The sequence below is a fragment of the Silene latifolia genome, chromosome 2 (assembly GCF_048544455.1).
Source record: "Silene latifolia isolate original U9 population chromosome 2, ASM4854445v1, whole genome shotgun sequence".
NCBI lineage: Eukaryota > Viridiplantae > Streptophyta > Magnoliopsida > Caryophyllales > Caryophyllaceae > Silene > Silene latifolia.
The window spans coordinates 193,448,692-193,475,531 of NC_133527.1; the positions used below are offsets into that span (position 1 = coordinate 193,448,692).

The 26,840-nt window shown below is 38.8% G+C and overlaps 2 protein-coding genes across 7 annotated transcripts; one reads left to right on the forward strand and one right to left on the reverse strand.

Annotated features, from left to right (window-relative positions):
• Positions 1-11,354: 11,354 nt before the first annotated feature.
• On the forward strand, positions 11,355-14,189 carry LOC141644122 (eukaryotic translation initiation factor 5A-5). The gene is made up of 5 exons (XM_074453575.1): positions 11,355-11,664; positions 12,789-12,911; positions 13,014-13,070; positions 13,155-13,229; positions 13,896-14,189. The coding sequence occupies exons 1-5, from the start codon at positions 11,542-11,544 to the stop codon at positions 13,998-14,000; spliced, it is 483 nt and encodes a 160-aa protein (XP_074309676.1). The 5' UTR covers positions 11,355-11,541; the 3' UTR covers positions 14,001-14,189.
• A 2,311-nt stretch (positions 14,190-16,500) lies between these two features.
• LOC141644123 (uncharacterized) lies at positions 16,501-21,025 on the reverse strand. 6 transcript variants are annotated; one of them, XM_074453580.1, is made up of 10 exons: positions 20,786-20,990; positions 19,658-19,759; positions 18,516-18,878; positions 18,284-18,367; positions 18,025-18,154; positions 17,772-17,934; positions 17,544-17,672; positions 17,260-17,457; positions 17,044-17,166; positions 16,501-16,939 (listed from the first exon to the last, which is right to left on the reverse strand). In XM_074453580.1, exons 3-10 carry the CDS (start codon positions 18,784-18,786, stop codon positions 16,826-16,828), a joined length of 1,212 nt encoding a protein of 403 aa, XP_074309681.1. In that variant the 5' UTR covers positions 18,787-18,878; positions 19,658-19,759; positions 20,786-20,990; the 3' UTR covers positions 16,501-16,825. The 6 variants fall into 6 exon arrangements, with proteins under 6 accessions (XP_074309681.1, XP_074309678.1, XP_074309679.1 ...); XM_074453577.1 differs by having other exon boundaries at positions 18,025-18,190; XM_074453578.1 differs by lacking the exon at positions 20,786-20,990 and adding an exon at positions 20,080-20,737 and having other exon boundaries at positions 18,025-18,190.
• Between the last annotated feature and the right edge of the window lie 5,815 nt (positions 21,026-26,840).

Here is a 26,840-nt window from a genome sequence, read left to right on the forward strand (position 1 = left end):
ATGAGGCTCTTTGAGGTGGACAAGCGTGGGATGCCGAAAAGATGGATTCCCCGACGCGAGATCATTCTTCGGGATGAGCCGCTTTGCTATGTCGGCCTCATACCGGCCCTAGCATGGGGTGAGTGGGGTCGGTGTGAGGCCCTCCGCCGCTCTCAATGTTTCTTTGTCTTCGAATTTCGATTCATTTCTTCTTCTTGACTCTTGCTTTGTTTCTTTCGTAGACCACTTTGGACCGGACCTATCTGAGGATCTTCTTCGGAGAATGGGGCTGCACAAAGATAAAACTGTTGCTGACTTGCATCCCAAGGCTGCAGCCCATGACCGCAGGATGTCGCCGGACGATCTCATGGAGCAATGGTGAAGGTCTTGAGCAAAGAGGAGGCGCAGCGAGGGTTGTTAGCGGCGTGGTGCGTCGGACGCGGAAAACAAGGCCCTTGGTGGCAACGGCGTCGACACCGGTTTCAACTCCCATCCCCTCCCTTAAAAAGATGGAGATTGTTGAGATTCCCGATGAGGGGGATTTCGACGCGAGAGGGATCTCCCCTTATCCGTAAGAGGAAAGGGACGGCCTTCTACCGCCGGGCAAGGAAGTGCCTTCTCCGGTCAAGAAGGCCAAACATGGTACCTATCTAGCTCGTGGCTTAAGTTCAGCCGTGCCACTAGGTATTTCGATGGGTCGACACGACATCGATGTTTTAACCGATTTCGCAGATCGGCCCGCGATCGGCTATTGCTCACGTTGGGCGGCGGGCGGTGGGGTCCTCTGCACAGGTTGGTGGTCAAGGCACCACCGTCAACCCTTCATCCCAGAAAACTTTCGTCTCCCGGCCCCGCAGCTAGTGGCGGATTGCCACCACCGTCCCTTCATCCCGGAAGGCTTCCGTCTCCGAGCTTATAGAGGAGGGCACGAAGCTTATTAGGGAGCTGGCGAGGTGGAACGTGGCTACCGCCGCTCGTCTCGGGAGCAAGAGAAGGCCGTGGCTCGGGCCGTGTTCATGAGCGTAATGCCACTAAGCGGTGGTCGCATCGGCGAAGCGGGTCTCCTCAATGAGCGAGAGGCTTAGGGAAGAAGGCGAGAAGGCGCTCTTGGCGGAGGGAAAACTCGGGGAGGACGCTGAAAAGGAGGTCCTTCTTGAGAGGGCTAAAGCGAGGTGCGGCCGCCGAAGGTGCGGAAGCTGCGGAGGAAATGTGAGCTCGCTCGGGCGTGCCGACCTCTATCTCAGCGAGGAACGAGTCCGGGACTGTTTAAGGCTCGGGCGGAGGTGGTTCGGGGCGGAGATGCCATTATCAAGCAAAAGGAGGCGGACATCGAGATCGCAAACCGACATGCTTCCCAAACCGTGCGCCAAGTTCCGGATTTGGCCGAAGATCTTTCGCTAGGGAAGTTATCGGGAGCTTTTTCCTCTTGATGGTTCCTTCCGTGGGGGCGGGTTCGACGCGTTGCTTGATGACAAGCTCGAGGCTAAGGAGAAAGCCGCGGTGGAGGAGGCCAAGGAGGCGGTGAAGGCGAAGATGGAGAGGGAGGCGGCCGCGGAAAAGGCAGCTCTTGCTGAGAAGGCTAGGGTAGCCAAAGAAGAAGCCGAAAGGATGAGGGCAGCTGAGGATGCTGAGGCCAAGGCTGAGGCTGCTAGAAGAGCTGCTGGGTTGCCTGCTGAAGAAGATGCGGCTTGATGAGAACAAGTTTACAGCAGAACTGTTTCAGCTCCTCACGTGCTACCACGTGCTGCTTGATGAGAACAAGTTTACAGCAGATCTGCTTCAGCTGTCCGGGGGCCAGCTACTCAGCCCTTCCTTCCTACTGCCTCTTGATACATGAACATAGTGGTAGTTTTTGTCTTCTTTTGTACAATCTCGGTAGGTTGTGTTTCGGCTTATCCCTATGGGGACGGCCGTCGTCCGTATTCTTTTCACTTGTAATTTTGTAACTTATCTTCTAATAATGGTTCGTTTCTTTCGCCTTCGGCTTGGCCGAGGTCTTTATCTCATCTTTGTCAGAATTGTCTTCCTGTATTCCTAATTGAGCGCCCCTTTTGTTTCCGCCTCGGCTTGGCCGTGGTCGTTTTAGAGTGCGTATCTCAACTGTGTTTCAACGCTTCCAAGACACTCCGTCTGTTTTTGCGAGTGTAGTGTGTGATGGCCGTTACTGTCATGGTATCCGCCTTATGAGGGTGATTGCCGCTCTTGTCGGATGGACAGTGTGAGCCTGCACTGGTTTCTTGACAGAGACCGCCGCTCTTGTCGGTATGACAGTGTGAGCCGGCGTCTGTTTCTTGATAGCGTGTTACGTGGCGTCTACCACTTGGAGTGACTGCGACGGCATCAAACCTCTTGGGGTGACTGCCGTGGCGTCTACTACTTGGGGTGATGGCTGCGACGCTAATTTCTTGACGAGAGAATGCCGCTCTTGTCGGTATGACGGTGTGAGCCAGCGTCATTTCTTGATAGCGTGTTACGTGGCGTCTACCACTTGGAGTGATGCGACGGCATCAAACCTCTTGGGGTGCTGCCGTGGCGTCTACTACTTGGGGTGACTGCGACGGCGCTAATTTCTTGACGAGAGAATGCCGCTCTTGTCGGTATGACGGTGTGAGCCGGCGCTGTTTCTTGATAGCGTGTTACGTGGCGTCTACCACTTGGAGTGATGCGACGGCATCAAACCTCTTGGGGTGCTCGCCGTGGCGTCTACTACTTGGGGTGACTGCGACGGCGCTAATTTCTTGACAGAGAATGCCGCTCTTGTCGGTATGACAGTGTGAGCCGGCGTCTGTTTCTTGACATAGACCGCCGCTCTTGTCGGTATGACAGTGTGAGCCGGCGTCCATTTCTTGATAAATAACTGATGGGAAAATTTTGTTTTGATGGAAGGCGCGGGTGGTTTTTCACTAGGTAAAAACATGCGTTGGGGTGTCCACTGACTATCTTGGACACCTCCGTAGCTACATAAATTTTACAAGATTACCAATGCCCTAACGGCTCATCCCAGGCACATCCCCCCCCAATCGCCCACTAGTCGCATCCATGAGGTCGCCTCCTGCTTTGTAAGGACGGGCTTTTTCCTTTTTCGGACTTCTTCGCCTCTTTGAGGGATTGCATGTTGCAGCCTCGGGCAGCTATCTGGACGTTGACCACCTCATCCTTCTCGTCTTTGGAGACGAGTTTATGCGCTTCCCCCCGGTCCGAGACATACATCAGTGTTAGGGCCCGGATGGACATCACTGCGTCAGCCTCGCTCAGGGTGACTCGGCCTATGAGAACGTTGTAGGCGGATGAGCCGTCAATGACGACGAACTCAGCTAGGATATTTTTAGCCGCGTTCTTCTCGCCGAACGTCACCGGGAGTTTAATTGATCCCAGCGGTACCAGCCCGGCCCCGGAAGAAGTCAGTATAGGGGTTGGTGCGGGGCTTAAGTCCTTGATCTTGGCCGAGGCCGAGAAAGCACTCTCTAAACATGATGTTCGTGTATGCACCTGTGTCAATCAGGCACCTCTTGACCAGGTGGTTGGATATGTCCAAATTAACTACAAGCGGGTCGCTGTGAGGGGCGATGACCCCTTCGTAGTCCTTTCTTCCGATAGTTATATCGGGGATGCTTGCAGAGGGGATCCTCGAGTTGGGCACAAAGTTGATGGCCTGATATAGCTCGTTTAGGTGCCGCTTGTGCCCATGAGCGGACCCTCCGTTCTCGTTGCCCCCGATGACAACATGAATCACGCCTATCCGCTCGAAGACGGACTTCCTATCCGAATTGCTGGCGTCAGTCTTTTGGCCTTTGCAACGTACTTGCCGAGGCTTCCTTCCGGATCAGCTCCTCTATAGCATTCTTCAGGTGGCGGCAGTCGTTGGTTAAATGGCCGGTGTGGCCGTGGTACTCACAGTACTGGCTCGTATCACCGTCACTTTTGGGCTTGGGGGGTCTCTCCCACTTCTGGCCCTCGCTTTTGCTCGGGCGAAGACTTCGGCGGCCGATACGACGAGAGGGGTTTTTTCACTATACCGCCTCTCGGTGGTACGTTCTCGAATTCCACCCGCACCGCCGAGTCTTGTTTGGCCGGTCGGTCCGTTCGTGATCCGTTATTCTCACGGCGTCGACCGTCGGACCGCGAGCCGTTGTTGTCGCGGCGTCCTTCGTCCGACCGTCCCGCTTCGTGACTCTTCTTTTTCGATTGCTCGGCTTCGCGGGGATCTTCCCGTGTCTTGTGGTAGTCTTCCACCTTGATGGCTTGGTCGGCCAACTTTCTGGCGGCGTCCAGGCCCAGGCCTCCGCTCTTGATGAGCTCGTTTTTTAAGGCTCCCCTCGGGAGGCCCTTCATCGATGCGAAGGCCGCCGGCTCGGGGTTAATTTCTCGAATCTGCTGGACCTTTCCATCGAACCTCTTCACATAGCTCCGGAGAGACTCGCCCCCCCGTCTCGATAGTCGGGAGGTCGATGTCTCTACGGCCCTTCTCTTATGCGGGAGTATTGGGCTAGGAAAGCGCCCTTCGGTCGGCGTAATAGTACACCGAGCCATCGGGAAGCCCTTTGTACCGGCTCCGAGCCATCCCATGCAAAGTTGTTGGGAAAATTCGGCACTGACCTCATCGGGCTGCTCCCATACCGACATGTAAGACTCGAAGGCCTCGGCGTGGTCGATCGGATCACCATCTCCTTGTATGACGAGAGGTGGCGGCTTGAGTTTATTCGGCACCGGGACTTCGAGGACGTAGGCGTTGAGGGGTTGCCTAACCACGTGTCGAACGGCACGCGGCGATCGGCTCCGTGGGTCCCTAACCTGGCTCCTCCCCCCGTAGCGGGAGGGGCTCCTTCTTCGACTTGGACTTCTTCTCCAACTTTTGCCGAGTCGGACTCCTCTCGGCTTCTTCGGGGTGAGCCTCGTTCGTGCGGCGGGGACGCTGTCCTCCCACGAGTGCGGGAAGGACTTAGGTCTACCGCGCCCACTTTGGGCTCCCCGGCGGCTTGGCCGGGTCGGCTTCTCCTAGTGCTCCGTCCAAATTTCTCGGAGTCACATTTTGGGCCCGGTCTCCCGGACGTTTCCGCCGCTCTTGTCGATGTGACAAAGTGTGAGCGGGCGTACTACTAATTAGGTCTAGGAGCATTTTCAGTTTTGCTATGTCAACCACATGTCCCATGATGGTGACCTGGTTATCGGGCGGGCGTGTCGGGTATCGATGGCATCCCGAACTCCGGTTGGACTACACCGCCGGTGGAGGGCTGTATGACTCCAGAATTGTTGAAAGTATCATCTTGGTAAAATGCAGTTTCGTCGGTTACGACTGCATCTTGTTGTTTCGACATTTTCTTAGCTTTTTGGGTGGGTTTTTGTCGGGTTTTTTTTTTTTTTTTTGTTTGGGAATGAATGTGACTAGCTTCTAGTGTCTATTCCCACAGACGGCGCCAATTGTTCCGGGTGTAATTCCAGAGCAAGTATCGTTACCACCCGTGGCTTGTAGAGTAATGTCTTGGGTTGGATTCTTCTTGTCCTTATCGTTCCTCTCGGCCTCTCCTGCAACAATGAACGAACTGAGGGCTTGGCTTTGTGCCAAGCGTACTCACTCCGACGCCCAAGTCAGTAAACTTAAAGGATTAAGCCGTGTTACTTGGCTAGATGTGTGTTGTAGAGAGATAAGGGAGATATTACGGATGAATAGTGTATTTAGGTTAGGTTGTGAGATGTCTTGGATCCTTTCCTCAATGAAGGTTGAGGAGTATTTATAGGCTTTCACCTTTTGTCACGTAGTGGCCAAGTGGCCAAGTGGCTTATCAGGTGGAATGACCGTTCTACCCTCGGCCGATGGACTTACGGCGCAGCCGGCCGAGGGTCTTGGATGTGAGTACGCGGATATGTGCCCCGGCTGGCGGGTTGCCATGCCGATACCCCCGTTAGCTAGTGCCGACGGGCCGACGGCTGCATCGGCTAAGCGATCGAGTCGTTGACTTCTTTGTGGATATCTTTGACCTTGCTCAGTGTGTTGACTTGGTCAGCGGTGCAGAATATGCCCCATCAGTAAGTAATATTATTACCTCAGCAGGGATATCAAAATCCTCATGTGGCGCGGGGGCGTCATGGTGGTCGGGATCAATGATCAACGGGTGAGAATTCCCATTAAACCAAGCCTCATACTCTGGCTCCGTCTCACCCGGGAAGCTAACTGGTCTCGATTTACGAGAAAGTCGAACCACGTGATCCGCCAAACAATCCCAAAGATGATCGATCTCCGCAACCCCACCCCCTAACCTCATACCCTATCCCCGGCCGGACGATGCGTTGTCAATCTCATAATGGGATTGGGTATGATCTGCACATACCCAAACCGTCGTAAACACCGATCAGCCGGTACGGCTCCGCTATGTCCATGAAACGAATACAACCGGTATACAAAGTACGAGGATGATACTCCTCCTGACGCGGCCCGTACGGATCCCACCTAATGGAAGCACAAGTAAGCCCATCTAACAACCTCCGATACTCCAACAATTTCTCCGCATTTTGAGCGAAAGGACCAACGGATCTCCAAGAACACGACCGAGGCTGAGTAGAGTCAATTGCCGAAGGTGGACCGGGTCCGAACATAGGAAAATACTCATAGATCCACGATTGCAACAAGGTCAAGCAACCACCAATAGTCTTCACACCAAAGACGTGAAGCCACCCCCAACCTGTCGGTACATGAAGGCAAGTACACGGCTCCCCAAGCGTAGTGGTGTACACTATCAAGTATCATACACTAAAGGAAACAACCGAGGACGTAACCTATCACTCCGATTTGTCGACAAAAAGTGTCGACCCCAACACCACTGACCAAAAACCCCGAGCAAAAACAACATCACAATTAGCTCTCGCCGTTTCACAAACTGCATCTACCAATATACCCCCACTCTTGTAAATAGGGACCTTCTTAGTAGAGTTTAACGGCAACCTCAATCGCTCTCGATGAAATCCCAAAGAAGCCACATACATACATAAGGGGATCCGCCAACGTCCCGTCTTTACTCTCCACCTTACAACGATTACACAAAGAACCCGAATGCCTAAGATCTCGCGCAACATCGTGAAGGAGTATGGACATCTCCCCAAAAGGCATGTGAAAAGTGTTGGTGTCGGGTTGCCATCTCTCAACAAAAGCGAGAAATAAGGGGCATGTTATAATTCTCGGCCATGGAATCTAATAGGTGAGAAAGACCGATCACCGTCATAAATAGTCTTAACGCCGGAGGGAGTCGCCAACAACTCAACAACCCCGTCTTACCAAACCGGTGGTAACCGTCAAAACTGGTCGACCAACCTCATTAGGAGTCGCCCATATGGTGTTGGCAATGTGGCCCCCGAAGCTAGAAATCACGTGGGGAAAGTCAGGACCACCAGGAACACGATGATCGATCAACCAAGAGACATCCTTACCCGACTTCTTCTTCGGAGCCACCACACTACTAGAACTACCATCCGACCTCCGCAGGAAACGGCCCTCCTCATTCCGTCTACGTGGCACCCTACGCACTCGCTCATAACCCGACCCCTCCTCACCTATCACATCACCTGACCGAACCAGCTCCTCCTCCAACCGCTCATCAGTCCACGAATCAGTACTACCATCTCCAACCTCGACTCGAACCGGAGCCCTTTCGAGCTCGAACTTGACGGTCATTTCCTCCACCGGCCATCTATTCAAAAAATAAAACAAACAATTTATAAATATAAGTTTAAGTAAATTAAAAATTTAAAAAAAAAACAAAATAACCCGGAACGGGGTTTATTAATAATAATTAATTAATATTTTACGTAAACTAAACGAGACGCAACAAAAATTATTTTACAACAACTTGATTAATTAAATTAATAAAACAAAGAATTTACAAATATAAGTTTAAGTAAATTAAATAATAAATATAAAAACAAAATATCACCAAAAGAAGTTTATTAGTAATAATTAATTTATATTTTACATCGACAAAACGAGACGGAAAAAATATAACAAAACAAGACGAGATATTCTAAAACAAAAAGAAAAAAAAAAAAAAAAAAAAAAAACGAGAATTGGGCCAGACGAAGGAATTCTTCGTCCAACATCCAGCCCAGACGAGAACTTCCTTCGTCCAGAGCCCATATGAGACGAGATCTCCTTTCGTCTGGGCCTGGTCTTGGACGAAGAAGTTCCTCGTCCCAGCCCAGAATTCCGTTTTTCCTTTTTTTTTTTTTTTTTTTTCGATTAATTGTTACGATAATTGCGTTTGATTTTCGCTTAACACGCCTAAATCCGATTGAAATCAAAGCATCTATCCTAATTCCGTCACTAATTTGGCATCTATCCTAATTCCGTCACACATTTACAAACTAAGCAAAATACTACAAAAAAAATTTAATCCCGAATCACATACCTTGTTGAATGTTTGAATTCGTGACGGAAAAGATGCGGTCGATACGTTTGTGTCGGGTTTTTTTCTTCAAAATCTGACTCGGGTTGTTTTTTTTCAAAAATTGGAATGTGATAGGTAGTTTTTGAATAAAAAGGAAAATATTAGGGGGAATGTGAGGGAGGGGCAAATTAGGAAGTTCATTAAAATTGTCGACGATATTTAGTAATTTGTCGACGACCTTTAGCAGCCAGGTTGGCAAATTGGGCTGCATGTTGAACAGGTCCACTGGAATGTTTCAGGCATATTTTGATGGGCTCACAACGATGCACTGGGCTTTAATTTTTACTGAATAGCACCAGTGCAGCTAATCAGGTGATTAGGTGAACACTAGGTCTTTGTTTTCTCATTTAGAACGGAAATTATTCGTCTTAAGCTTAAGACGATCAAGTATATAATCATATGGTAAGTTACTTAGAAAATGCTAAAATTTTTGTCTTTATTCTCTTCATGTGGTAGTATTTAACCAGTTTTACGATTTAAGACAGATACTCCGTCTTAAGCAAGACTTACTCTAGCGGAAATTATTTGGTAAATTATCATTTAGTCTTGTATAAGACAGTTTTACACAAAAAAAAAAGTTTTTAAATTAGATCCAAACGTTTGTTATTACCTGTTCGCCCCCACTAACTCTAAATCATAGGAAATTTTTGAAGTTTTTAGTTAAAATTTTAGGTTACTCTATATTATAACGTGTTCGCCCCCCGGTTGGCTCTAAATCATGACTCCGTCACTCTTTGTGTTTGACATATTGTACTATAAATATCGATATTTGAAGTTATAATTTTATAATTTTTTTCATAATTACTTTTTTGTAAAATTGATAATATACAAACACTGTTACAGTCTTAAATAATACCAATGCTATCTAATATTTCCTTTGTCTTATCTCCTATTTTTTTGTTTACATTTTTCTATTTCTCTCGCGAGTATTTTAATTAAAAAAAATGATTGAGAATACTATTTAAAGTCGTTTAGTTATTGCGTGAAACGGTTTTATACTATGAAACACGACCTCATTACTAAAAAGAACTTCTATTTATTAGAATTAAATAAATAATTTTCTTATAAAAATGAACCGACCTGTAATATTACGAAACCTGATTATTTTATAATTTGTGATAGAAACAACAATTGGTGATGGGATGATGCCAAAATGGTGAGCATGCCTGAAATTGTTCCATGGACCATGATTGCACATATGTCTTGCTGACAACTTCCCAAGTTTCAAGCATCAAATCAGAACGTCATAAAAACAGAAGCCTGTGATTCTATGGGTCCCATTTTCCCACTACCTGCATCAATAAATGCTTATCACCTATTCACCTTCACTAATTTCGTGTCGCGACTCTCCTTTTGGTAGCCTATCTAGGCATCTAGGCCCAAGTGCATAAACATGGTTATGGCTTGTACGTTGTAATAGTGGATCATGTAAACCCGATTTAAATGACCTGATCTGAAATAATTTGATTCGTATTTATCCGATATTTGAATTGAGGTCTCGAATCAATATGAATCAATATATTTGAACATTAACTTTGAGTTATTCTCTTTTTGTACACGTTTACCGACCACCCACCACTTACGCCACCTCTGCTCAACTGTCCAAAAAGTCGTCAACCACCAACACTGCGTTGACCATTGTCCAAACCCACGACCACCCCTTATAACAATCAATATCTTGATAAAGTAGTGGCCACTTTTGCGTCGCCCACCACAATCACCACACGTATCGCCAGGGCCAGCTCTTAGGTGGGCAAATGACAAGGGTCCAATCTTATAAGGGGTCCAATCTCTTAAAATTTAAAATATAAATGTACTTTAAAACAACATAACAACTTTCCATTAAAATAATAAACTACTCGCTTTATTTAACTCCACATTACAAATTTGCTTTTTCACGTTTGTCAACGCGTGTTTTACGCAGTAAATATCTTAAGTTACGTATTTGCAAAAATTATAAAAGTTAGATATTCTTAATGTACTCCTAAAGACGAATCAAATAAGATCTCACATGAATATATTTTCACTTATATATCGAGAGAAAATTGACATTAAATGTTCACTTGTGAATAGTGTACAAAAGAGAAACTTATAATTTGGAATTGAATCGAGGGAGTAGTTAAAAGACCTAAAGTAAAAGGTAAGTCTACAAATATATTACTATTTCTTATTAAATCGACGTCCCTTATGATACATTCACAAAAGGGGCTCGCCTTCTCCCACTAAGCTTTCCCTCTATAGTAGTCTAATCCTCTTTCTCCAAGTTCTAAACGCAAAAACTCGTCTTCTAATTTAAAAAGGGGCTCTGATATCTTCAAATTTCAATCTTTCAATTTTGTTAATCGAGAATAAGCTTTTGAAAAACATTGAAATTGATGTTATCATCAATGATCTTGCATCTCGGAATGCTAATGGAACCCATCTCTTTATGATTAAAACTTTGTATAAACAACAGATATGTAATAGTGTATCGTATGTTTTATTTTTTTTTATTATGTATTATATGTTTTTTGAAGGGGGCCCATCTATCATGTTGCTTAGGGCTTCAAAAAATTCAGGACCAGCTTTGCGTACCGCATATGTCGTCTTTTCAATCACCATCTCGTCGTCCCACCGGTCTACCTCTAGACCACCACACAAACACCAAACCCTATCCTAACACACTAATGAATCAACCAAACTTTTGCCAAAAAATGAATCAAGCAAATAATATGATAATTCATAATTAACGAATCAAGTACACGTTTCATACAAAATGAGATTGACAATTGAAAATTTTGATTAATTTGAGAGATAGTATTCTTATATTGTAGGAGTTGAGAGAATTACATTACTGGATTTTTTTAATCAATATTACACAAATGAAAAATACGACAAAAAAATGTACTCCGTATTAAATTGAGTAAAATTATGTAATGTTTGAATCAAAGTAAAACATTTTCTAAACACAAATGTTTTTATCGCGAAAAGGCTACATATATACGCCGTGTAGAAAAAGCGAATAAAAAAGGAAAGTAAAAAATCAAATACGCTTCAAATTCACGCGAACATCAAATAATTCTTCCCCCTTTTGGAAATCAAATACGAGGAAGTTCCACTGAAATTAGGGTTTTTCTGGGTAAGAAACAAAATGTCGGACGAAGAACATCAATTCGAATCAAAGGGAGACGCAGGTGCTTCCAAAACTTATCCTCAACAAGCTGGTACTATTCGCAAGAGTGGTTATATCGTCATCAAAAATCGTCCTTGCAAGGTTTTTCCCTCCCTTTTGTTCCTCCAATTTTCGTCAATTTTTCAATCATTTATAATTTTGCTATGTTGCTGTTATTAGGTTTTCATTGAATTATTGTTAAATTATCGTTCATATGTCAGGAATTATGTAATGATCATAATCAGTTAGTTATTCTTGTGGAAATTATCAGAAATGGATTGATATGTTGATAAATTGTGGTTGTAATCGTAGGGTTTTGGCTGTTCAAGTTATGATGATATTGTTTATGTGTGATATGTGTTCCTTTATCTAGAAACGTTGAAATTTGACTGATAAATCAATAATTTGGCCATTCTCAAAGAGCTTGGGAGGTTATGTTGTTTGCATAGGAAAACAGTTCTACAGTCGATGAATTCAATTTTTTTACGGTGTATATCAATTACGGAATATCTTGTTAGTCACTCCCTCTCACTCATTTGTTTACCTTTGATTGAGACGGAGGGAGTATGAAACCATCTGGTGTTCGTCTTTCTTTTGCTTTTATTAGTGCTTTGTTATACTTTGATTTTTCTTGTGATTACTTGTTAACACGTCCAATTTTTTTGGGTGGTGACGATGATTTAATTGCCGGACAGCATATTGTTTTTTCGTGCACAATTTTATTTGTGGAATGCTTATTCTTTACCAAATGAGTATGAGCTGTCACTTCTCATTAATCAATGGGGCTATTCGAGATTGTGGGAGGTTATTAGAAACGTGGAAGTGTTAAATTCAAGTGTTTTGCTCTTCTGAAGTCTTTGAGAAGTCTAGCATCAGGCCGTTTTCTTGCCTGTAGCCTTTGCAGTTGCATATTCATTCTGAATATATATAGGAGATTTTCCTGAAATGCCTTGAAGAGTTTTTGAATGACTGTCGATAATAAGTTCTATGTTATGAAGTTGTGGAGCAAGCTGGGACATGGTTACCTAGTTCTAAACGTATACATAACAACCAATACCTCCACGCTCTAAAACACTGTACTATATACATATATTTGAAGTAAGTGTCGTGATATAACATGCTCAAACTGATAAACAATTCATTTTGGGTTGAGCGAGTCCAGCAATGCACCGTTGACATACTTGCTGGGATGAAGTCTCACACACTTTGTTATTTGCGCATGACAGGTTGTTGAAGTTTCCACTTCCAAGACTGGCAAGCATGGTCATGCAAAATGTCACTTTGTTGCTATTGATATTTTCAATGGCAAGAAGCTTGAAGATATTGTCCCTTCGTCTCACAATTGTGATGTATGGTCCTAGATTTCTTAATTTTCTTAATCTTTATATTTAAGTTTGGTTGATCATGTTATTCTGCCCTTTATCTGAAGTTGAATGCATGCTGGTTTTCAGGTGCCACATGTTAATCGTACCGATTACCAGCTCATTGACATATCCGAGGATGACTTTGTAAGTTCAGAAACTTTGTTGGGCTTGTAGCTTTTTCTTTTCCCTGTTGTCCATTGCTTGACACATGGATCTTTCAAATTTCAGGTTAGTCTGCTGACTGATAACGGAGGCACTAAGGATGATTTGAAGCTGCCAGAAGATGACAAACTGCTTGAACAGGTTTGTACTGACATTGTCATGATTTTCCCGTCTCAACTTGGAGTGAGGCTGTATATTGTGTGAACTATGAGTCATGTTAGTTGGTGCTAATGTTAGCGATATTCATTTGCTAGAAGCCGAGTGGTTTGTGAGGTAACAATATAATTTAACCAATTCTTGGTATGGGTAATGTAGTCATAAAATAAAGGAATGATAATGGAAATTTGATATACTTGTCCTGGGTCTAACAAACTGTTTTCCCATTACCGCCCATTAGTCATTAGGTAGTAGTGGAGAAGAAAGAAGGAATTGGAACACCTTAACCTATGTGCTAAACGTCAAAACTCATTGTCATTTTTACAAAATGGACCGTTAAAACTCATTTTCATTTTTACAAGGAGAGAATTTAGCTGCATATAGTAAGTGTTGATTTTTGGCTAAAATGCACAATATAGTAGCCCATAGATGTTTTTTCGCCCGTTATAAGATTTCCTTACCATTGTTAAATGCTTTGCACGTACATCTAGATGGCTTCTGCATGAAGTGCTGTACATCATCTCACGATTATACAACTAGGATTCTTGTTACTTTTTCTGCGTTTTTGTGTTAGTGGGGGGAAGTTATTCACCAGGTGTGTGAAATGTTACTTTTGAAATGTTACATAATCCAATGTTTTATATCCGACAGATCAAGACCGGATTTGCGGAGGGGAAAGACCTGATTCTGAGTGTTCAGTCGGCTATGGGAGAGGAACAAATTTGTGGTGTCAAGGACATTGGAGGAGGCAAGTAGATAATCTTACTTTTGCTTAAGTTGTGTTCATGAGTCTTCAAGACATACTGTAGTATGTTATATCTGATTTTAGCTTGCTAAGATTTATACTCTTGGGTTCTTTACTGTTTGCTCAATTTTCGGGGTGGCTTGAGGAACTCGACTGATTTGCTTTGAAGCTTTATAAAGACATCTGTGTTTGGCTGTGTATACTATTTGTGTTGTTGGTTCTTAATTTACTTCCTCCAAGTTAAGCCAAATGTAACATTCCCGCTTAGATGAACGTTCCAGATGTGTAAATGTTTTTGTCGGTCAAAGTTTTCTATTTATACTATCTGTGTGGCTTTCGTTGAATTTTCGGGTTAGGTCAACAATAGCAGGTCCTGCGATTATACTTGAAATTCGGACAAAATAAGGAGCCAATAGCAGGTCCTGCGATTATACTTGAATTTTTGGGTTAGGTCAACAATTTGGTTTAGCGGAAGTAGATCAAGTGATTAGTGAATAGTGTTGACGGTTAAGTGGAAGTGATTGGTAAACAGTGTTGACATGTGAGTAAAGATTTATATTCCTACTAATCAGTCAGAAATCTTTATGATAAGTTTGTGTTGGGAAATCGGCATTAGGTATTCGTTTGTTCTCGTCTTCGGCGAGTTATAGTCTACTATTTGTGCTGGCCTGATGGGTTTTTTAGGGTCAGGTCCAGTTTAGGCGGTATGTGATTTGAGTAATAAAGGGGGCACTTGGGGAGTTGGGTGTAATTTTGATTTTGATGTTTTGGTGCTTTGAAGTTTGAACTATGCCATTTCTCATGGGTGACGCTGTTTAGTGAATATATCAGCTAGCTATAGTGTTGCTTCAGATTACGATGGCCTTTTTTTAAAGAAACGAGTGGCGAAATGCAAAAAATCCTTTTGAAAAAACTCGCATGTTCCTGCGATTGTGTTTGCTCGTTTAGTTTGTCCATTTATGCTAGAATTGTCTGATGCAAAATTCATGTATTGACTGTTGTATTGGAAAAACAAGAGTCGCCGAAATATAAAACATGGAATCCATGATCTTTCTCGTTTCAGAATAGGATATGAATACATATGATCAATTAATATGATCTTTTCCTACCCCTCTCCATTTTCTTAAATTTTCTCCCAAGGTACTCGGATATAGAAACTAGAAAGTAACAATTTGAACCGAAAACATGAACGATTTACTATCTTGCTTCCGCTCATTTGTTTACCTATTCCATTTTTGGGGCGTTTCGGTCAATTGTTTACCTTTCTATTTTGGGAATGCCTTTGATGGGGGATTTGATCATCACACTTAATTTGGTCCACGTGTCATCTAATAATTGCCCATTCCTCTTTTCTTGATCTTTGTGCCAAAACCAAAGGTAAACAAATGACCGGAATGGAGGGAGTAGTTACGTAACTGGAATACCTAGAAAAATAAAAATAAAGAAGCTGCTATTACAAATGTTGGATCTTCTGATCTCGAGTTAGCATCTTTTACTTAACAGTTAACATGACATGTTTTTCTCGAACAAAAATAAATAAAGCGTATTGCAAAAAAAAAATAAAAAATGTAAATATCGCGACAGTTGGTCTCACACCTCGTGTCTTATGGTACTTTCGAAAAGCCTGTCATGAACTCAAAATAGTCGGCACCCAAAACAAGCCAAAAATCTATTTTCTGCTCGCTCCAATTAACAGCACTCAAAAAGTGGAAGACAAAAACACAGACGATGAAAATGGCGGATAACGATGCTGTATCACAGACGACACCGCCACTTCAGCACTAACATCCGCTACAGGATTTAGAGGCAATGTTGACCGGGCTGGGTTTCTGGTTAATCAGACTTAAGCAGTTCAGCGATGTACGGTTGTTGCTGAAACATGTTTGTATTTTGCTGTTAGGGCACAACCTGAGTTGTCCAACCTTATACCATTCCGAAAACCTTAGTTGGGTTAATCAGACTTAGCAGTTAAGCGATGTATGGTGGTTGCTGAAACATGTTGTATTTTACACAGGAGTTGCTATACAAGTATAAATGCACTTATGCAGGATGCAATGTCCGTAAGCATATCGAGCGTGCAGCCACAGACCATAAACCAGTTGTTACAACTTACGAAGGAAAGCACATTCACGACACTCCGGCTGCCAGGACTAGTAGCCATAGTACCGCCAACAATAGCACCTCTCAGATTAGTCAGATCAGGCCTTACAGTTTTACCTATAACATTCAACAGCCCGTAACACCTAAACGGCTTCCTGTCGTCCTTGGCTATAACAGGAAAAGATAAAAGAATACAGATTTCTAAACACCGGAAAAGCGGAGACTGTTAGAAACAGGATTTTCCCAGCTGTACTGTATTTGACAGTTCCTGACTTCCTGTTGCTGCATATTGACCGATTAGTAAAGGTTTTGAAGTTTACCGTGATCATATTTTGAGACGTATAGGTCATATTTATAACAGTCGACATTAGGTCACAACTACCAATAGCCAGATCAAATTTCAAACTGAGATTCAGTACCATGTTCTATACACTATATTGCTTACTGTTTTTGACATGTATTCTTTTGTACATGAGAATATGAGATATAAATAAATACTTTCTGTAACAATCTTCATTTACTATCGGGCGCTAATACTATGCCGAGATCAGTTAGTTCACCAATGGCAAACTATCATTGATTCATGTCGGAAATATGGTATTAGGAAAAAAAATTGGATTCATTATTTTCTGGCCTTTTTTCTCTTTGGCTAAAAAATACAATGAAGAATACCAATAACCAACTATACAAATAATGTGTCGATCGTCTTCATGCTGCAAGCTAAGCTCTTTTGCAGTTAATCATCATTTACTGTCATTAAAGTCGGGATTTGGCCTTGATTTACAAAATCTAGTTGGTTTAATCTCATGCAACACAACACCTTCTCAGGAAGTTCTTCTTGCTTTTGAGCCTACACTCGAAACAAAACAGCAGTGATTGTGTTAATGCCACAAAAAAAAAAAAAAAAAAAAACTATCTGAACCCTTAAAAAACCCGAAACAAGGTAATTAGTACCTGAATAGTCAATCCTAGATCGAGAATTCCTAATTTCAAGCGTTCTCGGAGTGATTCCAAAGCTTTTCGTGGTACATAGCTGAAACGATGTACATCTATGTCGATTTCAAAGTAATCAGGTCCCTGCATGGACAGAGAACCACAGCATGAGTAAATCATATTTCTAATTCGATTTATTTTGCTAATTTTGTCGAAATTTAGATGTGTATCTCAAACCTTGAAGAATTCATGCTGAGGCCGAGATAGCACTGGTTTATCCTTGTAAGCATTCAGGAGTCTTTTTTCAGCTGAGCTTAACTGAAGATCATCGGGATTTACAACTCCGGCTAAGATTTTAAGTCTTTCACTGTAAGGAACCACTGACTCTTTACTGAACCCCCCTTTAACCTTTTCGGTTTCATTATCCACTAATCTCTGCATTAGGGTTTGACAGATTCTCTTACACGTCGAATAAATCAAAACCAATGGACTTGAAAAAAAAATCTATCAGACATGAGTACCTTGATGCTTTCGATGAATTCTGATGGAATTTCTTCGTCAATGTTGTCGGACAGTTTGAAATACAGTACGAGGCTTACGCCTTCACCGTCAGTGTCACCCATAAACATGGACGGAGAATATGCAGGCATCTGCAAAGACAACCACAGGAATGCTACTGTAATGAGATACATTTTCAGAAAGAGTGGGAGATATAAAGATTGAAGCTAATAGGGCAAAGTGGCAAAAACCTGAATGTTAACAATCAATAGAGACGGTAATTTTCCGTTCCCTTGAACAGAGGGAAGCTCAAGGTGCTGAGCAATGTGACTAATCTTCTGAGAGCAAGCGAATAAATCAACACCGATGGGAGTATATGGACAGTAACCTGGTGCTGTACTTTTTTGTTTGTCTCTGAATTTCCGAAATTGTCAAAAATCAGTCCAAAGAATTTACATAAACAGTGAGGTGAAAAAATTTCAGAGAATAAAATCAGCAACTCACTTAAAGTAAGTCTCGCCACGAACCCTAAACACTGAAGGGGAAATGGCAGACCAGGAACCGGGTGGTGCTACCTTCTCGTTGTCTGCACACGGAACCAAAAGTCCGGCTTGGGGACGTATCAATTGTGAACCTGCCCATAGGCTTGACATATTGAGTAGCTTACCATCTAGCAGACATGCCCAAATATATGCTTACATCAGACTGCAGGAAATTAAAATGCAATCATATCGACAAATTAACAAACCAGTAAATAACTAACCTCCAAATACGCTACTGAAGTCATCATCAGACTCGGAATCTAGGATGCTTACTGAATCAAACCATGCTTCTTCCTGACATATGCCTGTGAATTTCAATATAACAACATCAGAGCCTTAATCCCGAAATGATTTGGGGTCAGCTGGTAGAATCATCCTTCAGAACCGTCCCAATTCCCAGGGTGAACTAGTATAACATAAATTTGCTAAATTTTACAGGAAAGGTGAGGATACCATTTTCATCGACATGGTTCCAGTGAACTTGAGTAACATGGAACGACTTGTTAGAAACTTCTGATCGTCTGCAGGTGGTAGTGCCACCCTTCTCAAAATCAATTTGAACAAACTCGCTAACTGAAATACGACTTCCAGCATCACTAAGCCTTTTGATTGGTGCATCACAGATGGGTGTACTAATCTTTCCATGCCCCTTTCTAGAATGCCGGGTATACTTCTTCCTGTGTGGAGCTACTCTTGAGTGTGAAGTCGATACACATCCCCCCATTTCTAATTTCCTTACGACTACCAACAAAAATTGTGTAAACCCGATAAAGAAGATTTCACGCTCTTCTTAGCTGGAAGACGATAATTAAGTACCTAAATCATTTCAATTCAACAAAACAGCAGTTCATGTTAATTGTAACAAGAAACAGAACTAAAAAGACATCGATTATTAAGTGTGCAAACAGTTTAACGAGTCATTTTTATTTTTTGTTCCATTATATTCCGAAATCAAAGAATTCCAAATATACATACAACAAAATAACATCAACCACCAACAACAGCAACTAAATTTTAGTCGGAAATAAATGATTTTAGGTCGGCTAACATGAACCGTCACTAAAAAACAGAAAATTTACCTGTTTTAAATAAAACATGCAGAAAACAATTGAAGTTGGGATTTAGAGTACTTCCCCTATACACAAATGTATAACTTTATCTATATATGTTTCAAACTGAGAAAATGCTCCATTGAAACATCATATTCATAAGTAACAAACTTGTCTACCTTTATTATATTTTGAAGACATTGCCACCAGAAAATTATTATTTTTATATAAAAGCTAATCATATTGCAAGTTTTGGTGGTCCATTTTAATATTTTTCATCACAAACATCATCATCAGTAATAGTGACTTTTGCACATACATCAAGAGTTGCAAATTAAATTAAAATTTTTTCAAAAAAAATCTCGTTCATTAATTTATTACATAAATTCTTGTTTAAGACGGGAATATCTGACTCAACTTCAAACAACTAAAATAACATAGGTAAAACAAAAACAAAATGACCTATTTATACAAACTGGATGTATTTCACCAGTTTTCCGTCTTGAGAGAGACTAATTATTACTTATACACATAAGTTAAAGTTACCTCAATAAAATCAGTGACACTTGACAAGAGATCTTTGCTTTCTTCCAAATGTGATTAATTAATCTTTAGTTCATGTGATAAACACTTTCTTTTTGGCAATCCCTATAAAATATTAAGAAACTTATGCAGTTAGTAAACTGTATTTAGACAACATTTCAACACATACAATAATATATTTTATTACAAAGGGAAAAAGACTAAAATTCTACACAAAGACTTGCAACTTAGTCAACTGAAACACATTTTGAAGACTATTCAAAAGCATACAAAAAAAATAATACTTAAAACATGATATTTATCTCTTACCCAACGTTAATATTATAAAATCGTCTTAAACTTGCAACATATTTACATGAACTAATGTTGCATGAATAGAGTCAGGCTTAAAGTTAAGACAGTTTCAAATGAGATTTTGTGCTTACCCTACTGGAACCCAAAACCGAAGCTTGATGATTATTTCCGAGTTAAATTTTTAGGAATATAATGTGAAAATCAAAGAAGAAAAATTCAGGGACATTCTAATGATTAGCAAAACACTATTTATATTCAATCAATAGTTGTTAATGGAAAGTGAAAGGTACCAAAAAAAAAATATACAAAAGTTCTCATTAAATGTCCCCATCATCACAAACTAAAAGAAGACAAAGAATGTCACTTAAATATATTTTAAAACAATGTGTAAAGTTTATCTTAATATTAGTCTTTTAGATGACCTACCAATAGCCATTCAAACAATCTTTCAAAGGTGATTTGTATAATAAAGTTCAATGTTTTGTTAAAACAAATGTTTAATTAACATATGATGTGACAATTTGTCTATAGATTAAATTAATTAATCAAGCAAGTTGGAGGAAAAATAAAGTATTTGATCAGGTGAATCTTATGATATGAACATCTATGATGTATACTTAAAATTAGTTAATTATTATCATTGTCTTGATTATCTAGATATTTTATCAAATGTAACATGCATAACTAGATAATAAAAATGTAAAATGCGATTTTAAACCGGGTCACCAGCTAAGCTAGTTAACATCTGCTACATAATAAAAATGTTAAAAAACAATCATAAAACAGGATAATGTCATTGATTAAGCCACGTAAAGGTAGTATTGAAGTAATGCAAACCTGTGACGGGAAAATGTGAAAAATTGATTAATCTTGATAACAAAAACGTGGTGTCGGGGTGGTGAAATTTCGAATTCACACCCCTAAACACCACAACAATAAATATTATTCAAAATTCTTCTAACAACAAAAATGTTCCTCTTTGATCTTTGTCGTTAAATCGATAAAAGTAAATTTATTGGATGAGAAGACAAAGATCGAGGACAAGAAAAAAGAAAAGAACAGATAGATAATAAAGGTATAAAATAGGAATAAAAATATGTAAATGTGAATAAAATTGCAATCACCCTATCCGTTTTCTTCGCATGGCACAATTTTTGTCTGCCCCATTTTGAATTTTTGCACACCTATTTTTTCTCAATCTCTTTACCTCTATTATCCTTTTATTTTTCCTAGTAATTTACTTATATAGGAGTATGACATATTTTCCTTTTAAATGCTTTATATATGTATTTTTAACCAAAAATGTATGATGGTTATGTATTTACTACCCTATTTGACATTTCGCGGATTAATATTGTAACAGGCTAACAGCTAAGAAGCATATCGTAAAAACAGATTATAAAAACAGATTTTATATTAATGGGTTTAACTTTCAATTTTAATTAACAGGAAAGACTTTCCTTTTAAATGCTTTATATATGTATTTTTAATTAAAAAGTCCATATGGATAATATATTTACTACCCTATTTGAGATTAAAATTGTAAGAACTTAGAAGCATGTTGTAAAAACAGATTATAAATAACAAATTTTGTATTATTAGCAGGTTCGACTAAAACCCGTAGTTTTAATTAACAAAGTTAGGTTAAGATGTTTTCTTGCTTGGTATAATTGGTATGGATTAATTAACATATTGGTGTTTGCAATCTACATTTCATTTATTACATTATTAAATACCATAACTACTCATAGAAGATTACCTTATCTAACATTAAATGGTGCCAAACATACTTCTAACAAAGTTGGTTGTTAAAAGTTCACATCGCATTTCTTAAATAAGTGGTTAGTTGTTCGATTTCTGATTTTTACGAATGAAAAACTAAATTAAAAAGAGGTCTACCAATTAAGTTATCTTATGAGAATCTCATAGTGCATGCTTCTTGCTTGCATCCATTAACTACGTTATTAAACTTTTTAATCAATAAAGGTCAACATACTTGTAAATTGAAAAACAAAATTAGAATACTTGTATATAGAAAGGCACTTAATTTTGTTATTAAATGTAATCGTAATGGATTTGGTATGTCACCGAACTATAAAAGGTTCTAACACTTACGTATGTTGTTTAACTAGGAACGGCTGTTATGAATGGGACATTTTAGCAACTATATTAGCTTCTCAATAACAATTATTATTTGACTAGGACCTCTTTTTTTCCTTGTTTCACCATTCGATTAATCCGAAATTGAGTGTTTTAAATACCATTCAGTTTAATTAAGATTCGAGTCGGGTAGAATTATACCAATTATGTAGTAGAATGGTAATGTATATATGGAGTCGATTTTGCAATTTTCGGTTAAACCGGAAAAACTGCTAGTTGGCTGATTTATGTAATCATAAATACTTTCATTCAAAATAATCTTCATAGTTTGGGTTTTGTGGTCAAAGTTTAAGAACTTTGAACTTTGACCATAAAATAAGTTAAAACTATAACATAAAACTAAAATATATACATTCATCATAGAAAAGTCTTTCACAAAAATTTTGAATAAAAATATTTTTATAAATGGAGAAAATCAAGTTAAAGTCGTGTTCGAAAAACGCGAAAGTGGCAATTTGCCCCCTTAACTTTGTTTAATGGTGAAATTAGGCCCCTTATGTTTCAATTGTAGCAGTCAAGCCTCTTAACTTTAGTCAAAAGTGAAATTAAACCCCATTGTTTGATTTTTCACAAAATTCCACTAAAATTCATTTTTATAATTGAATTAATGAAATATAAAATCTAATTTTATAACCTTATAAATTGTATACAATCTATAATTGTAATAACGAGTATTTTTTTATAATTTTACAATTTTAGACTATTTATTCTAAATGTAAGAATAGTTCATAAAATTTTATCATATTTTATTTTGTTTATTATAGATGAATGTAAAATTATTTTTTAGATGAATAACTAAACTTATATAAATTAATAAGGTTAAAATTAGTAATTTTTATGTTTATTAGTTGTGTAATATAAATATAAAATGAATTTTTTTTGCAATTTAAGTGAAAAATAAAAATTGGGTTTATATTTCACTTTTTGTTAAGGTTATGGGGCTTAATTGCTACACTTAAAAGTTAAGGGTTTAATTTCACCATTGAACAAAGTTAAAGGGACAAATTGCCACTTTGACAGTTTTGAAAACTAAGAGTCAAATTAGAAAGACAATTTTAGATTAAAGAAGGTATATACTACTCCATATATAACGAGTTTTGAAGTAATCGGGATTGCACCCGTGTTTCACTTGGTTGAGTATTATTACTATAAAAAAGAAAGTTTAGAAGCTATTAATTGAAGGTCATGGTGTTTAATAAGGTCGATCGCTGTCTAAGTCTCACCTAATCTCCAAATCGGAGACAATGATTGATTTTTCAATTGAATTTTTAGTTGGAATTGTTGTGTAGAACAGATTTATTCAGATTTCAGTTAGTAATCAATGTTGACATCTATACAACCAAATGCCAATTAAATTCGAAAATTTGATATTGTCTTATTGCCAGCCCATTCTTGGAAAATTCATCTATCAAGTAAAACACATATTCTAATTATAGACGGGTATATCCGTCTATAATAAGAGATGGATCAGATCCTTTTCACAAAGAGGCAAGTGGGAGGGCAAGTGGAAAACTAAATGGGTTACCATTTGGCCTCCCACTTACCACTTTGTGAGAGTCTGAGAGGGATCCGATCCGTCTCTCATTATAGACGGATATCCCCCGTCTATAATGAGACATGCTGCAAGTAAAAACACACCTTAACAAATTAAATGACTTTACACTAGTTAAGCTAGTCTTGAATTTCTATCATAATTTGTTTTCTTTAGGGCAATTAATGGCTAAAATTAGAATTATGAGGTATGTTAAATTTCGATATAACAACGGTTTACTTAAGTCGTCCTCAATATCTAGGACGATTCGCTAGCTTTTTTTTTTTTTTTTTTTTTTTTTATAATAGAGAAGAAAATTGCCGATAAGGGTAGAAAATTAAATTAAAATTTTATTAATGTAGGCATAAATTTTTACAAGTACAAAATCTTACTCGTAAATTTTAATAGCGACATATAAATTAAAAAGGTTTAACTTATCTCCAAAATCCAAATATATAAGAATTAATATACAATACGAATAGTCAATAGATATGTACGTTTTAAAGTTTTAGTTAGATCATTACAAAAACAACTGTTTTAAGCATATTATAAACTTATATTAGGCGATGATCACTTGGCCACTGCAGTCCCGAAGGGGTGGCTTACATGGTCCATTTGGTGGTGTGGGAATGCATGGGCCCGGGGGATTCAACCTCCTCGTTAAAAAAAAAAAAAAAAAAAAAAAAACTTATATTAACATTTATACTTTGAATATCTCATTCAATAAATGAGTTAACTACTATATTTTGCATATATACATTACATACCAATATACCATGCATAGTCACTTATCTCATTTCATATAGGATGTCAATCTAACCCGATTTCTTTTTTTTTGTTTGGGTGTAAAGGGTAGACACAAGGACAGTTTTAATGTCAGCGGGGTTAAACTCATGTTAGGAGTATCAGTTCTCATGACTTTACCAACTAAACTAACTGTCATATGTAGTCTAACCCGACAATCGAACCAATTCCAACCATATAACAATCCCACCTAGTACAATAAGAAATTGTCAAAGTTATTGTACAAGGTGGAAATTGAACGGAACAAATCACCTACCCCCAAATACCTTCCAAACATACATGTCAATCTATGGTTGTCTTTTGGTATGTTTTTAAGGTGATTATAGCAAAAACATTTGAATATGAAAAATGAAAGCAAAAGAGAGCCTTTTTTGAACTAGTCACAATAAATATACAAGCCCTTCAACTAACGCTTCTTCTCTGCCAACCTCCCACCTACGAACCCTAATCATTGGCCATGCCTATTGCCTATGACCCAACACAATTCAACAATATTGATTCATGTTTCCTACATTCATGCATGCATCCTTATAAATTGCTCTAATTAAATCATTATATACGGGCCATACATACGGCCTACCTTCATAATTCATATATATATCATGTTTGGTATTTGTAGACTATATTTGATATCAATAATTTTAGTCAAAGTCGGATAATTTAAAATAGATATATGATCATTTCGAATAGGAGTCGGGTAAGATATATCACATTAGTTTATAAATGAAAGGATAACATTGATCAGATGAAAAATCGAGTGCTTAGCTTAAAACATACTCGTAGTATATACTTGTATGAAATTTGTGAACGTGATGAAGTTATTTTTATCTGAACGGACAATCTCACTTATTTATATTGTACACTCTTTTGAATTTTTTTATTGAGAGCAAATGTCACTATTCTCTAATTTGTAGGTGATTTCAAAGTTACTAATTTTCTTTCTCATGTTTTGTTTACAATGATAATTACAGTATTCGGGATTAACCTGGGTTTTATTTCTTGCTAGAAAACACTAGAGCCAAAAACTCACCATACAAGTGTGTGACTTTTGATGGACGAACTAAATGGTTTGCAGCTAAGATGATATACCAACTACGTATGATAAAATAACCAAAAAAAACAATTTTATATAAGATTGAAATATCCGTCTTAATTCTTAAGCAATAAATTGGATCAAGTAAAATGAGATTAAAAAAAAAAATCTAAGAAATGACAATTTTTTATCTCATCCATTTATATACCGTACTCCAATATTTAACACGTTTTATAATTAAGACAGATATAACTGTCTTAAAAAAGAGCAACGAGAACGAAAACAACAGAAAAAGGATCTAAAGAAATAGGAAAGCAACAAAGGGTCGAGTTTAATGTGGGTCCATCAAAATAGGGTCAGCCCCTCCACATCTTGCGCAAAATACGACGGCTTTCTTATTGGCCTATTGGGCCTACTTTCTAAGTTTGTTACTTTGTCCGCTCCATTAAACTCTCTACCTTTATTTTTTGGGCATCATTCATAATCGGTAGAATCTTTAATACAACTTCACTATATAACATAAAAGATAACAAACTTAATTTATAATGTATAGATCCCGCACATTCATGCGCGGTATTTCTAAATCATTTAATTTATAATGTATTATTTATAAATTTAAAATTGACACATTATTAATTTTTCATATTTTAATAAGGATAAAAATTTAAAATGGAAAACTAATCAAAAGAATTAAGTCAAGTAATAAAATGTGTATTTTAATGAATTTTTTTACCACAAGACAAATAATTTCATTTTATAATTTCTCAAATAGTTTTAAAGAATTTTTTTGTCACGAAATTAATATTATCAGTTCATATCTTTTTTATACAAATTAAGTACGTGGTAAATTGTTTTTACACGAAACTAATAATATCAATTTATAGATTTTTAATATACGAATTTTTTGATTTATACCCGTTTTTTTTATTTTAATGAAAAGATTATAATTTAATTGAAAAAAAGATTATATATTAATTAAAAGATAATAATTTAATAAAAAATAAATCTTGTGTCCTTATTTAAATAGATTCCTTTTGGAGGGAAAATTATTGAGAATTTTTATTCTCTTAATAGTAGGGGGATTGTCTTACCGAATACATCATATCATACTTTTATAATTTTGAAGAAAAGAAAACAAGCATTGATGTACATACATATACCAAACGTAAAGAATTCATTGAAACAGAAGGAGTATTAGTCTAAGGCTCTGTTTGGCAAAACTACCTGAAAAGGTAGCTGAAACCTGAAAAGGTAGCTTAAAACTGAAAAGCTAACTGAAACCCGAAAAGGTAATCGATAAAGCAAATTTGAAAATTAGAGTGATAAGGAATCGATTATATAAAAATGTGTTTGGCAAACTAACT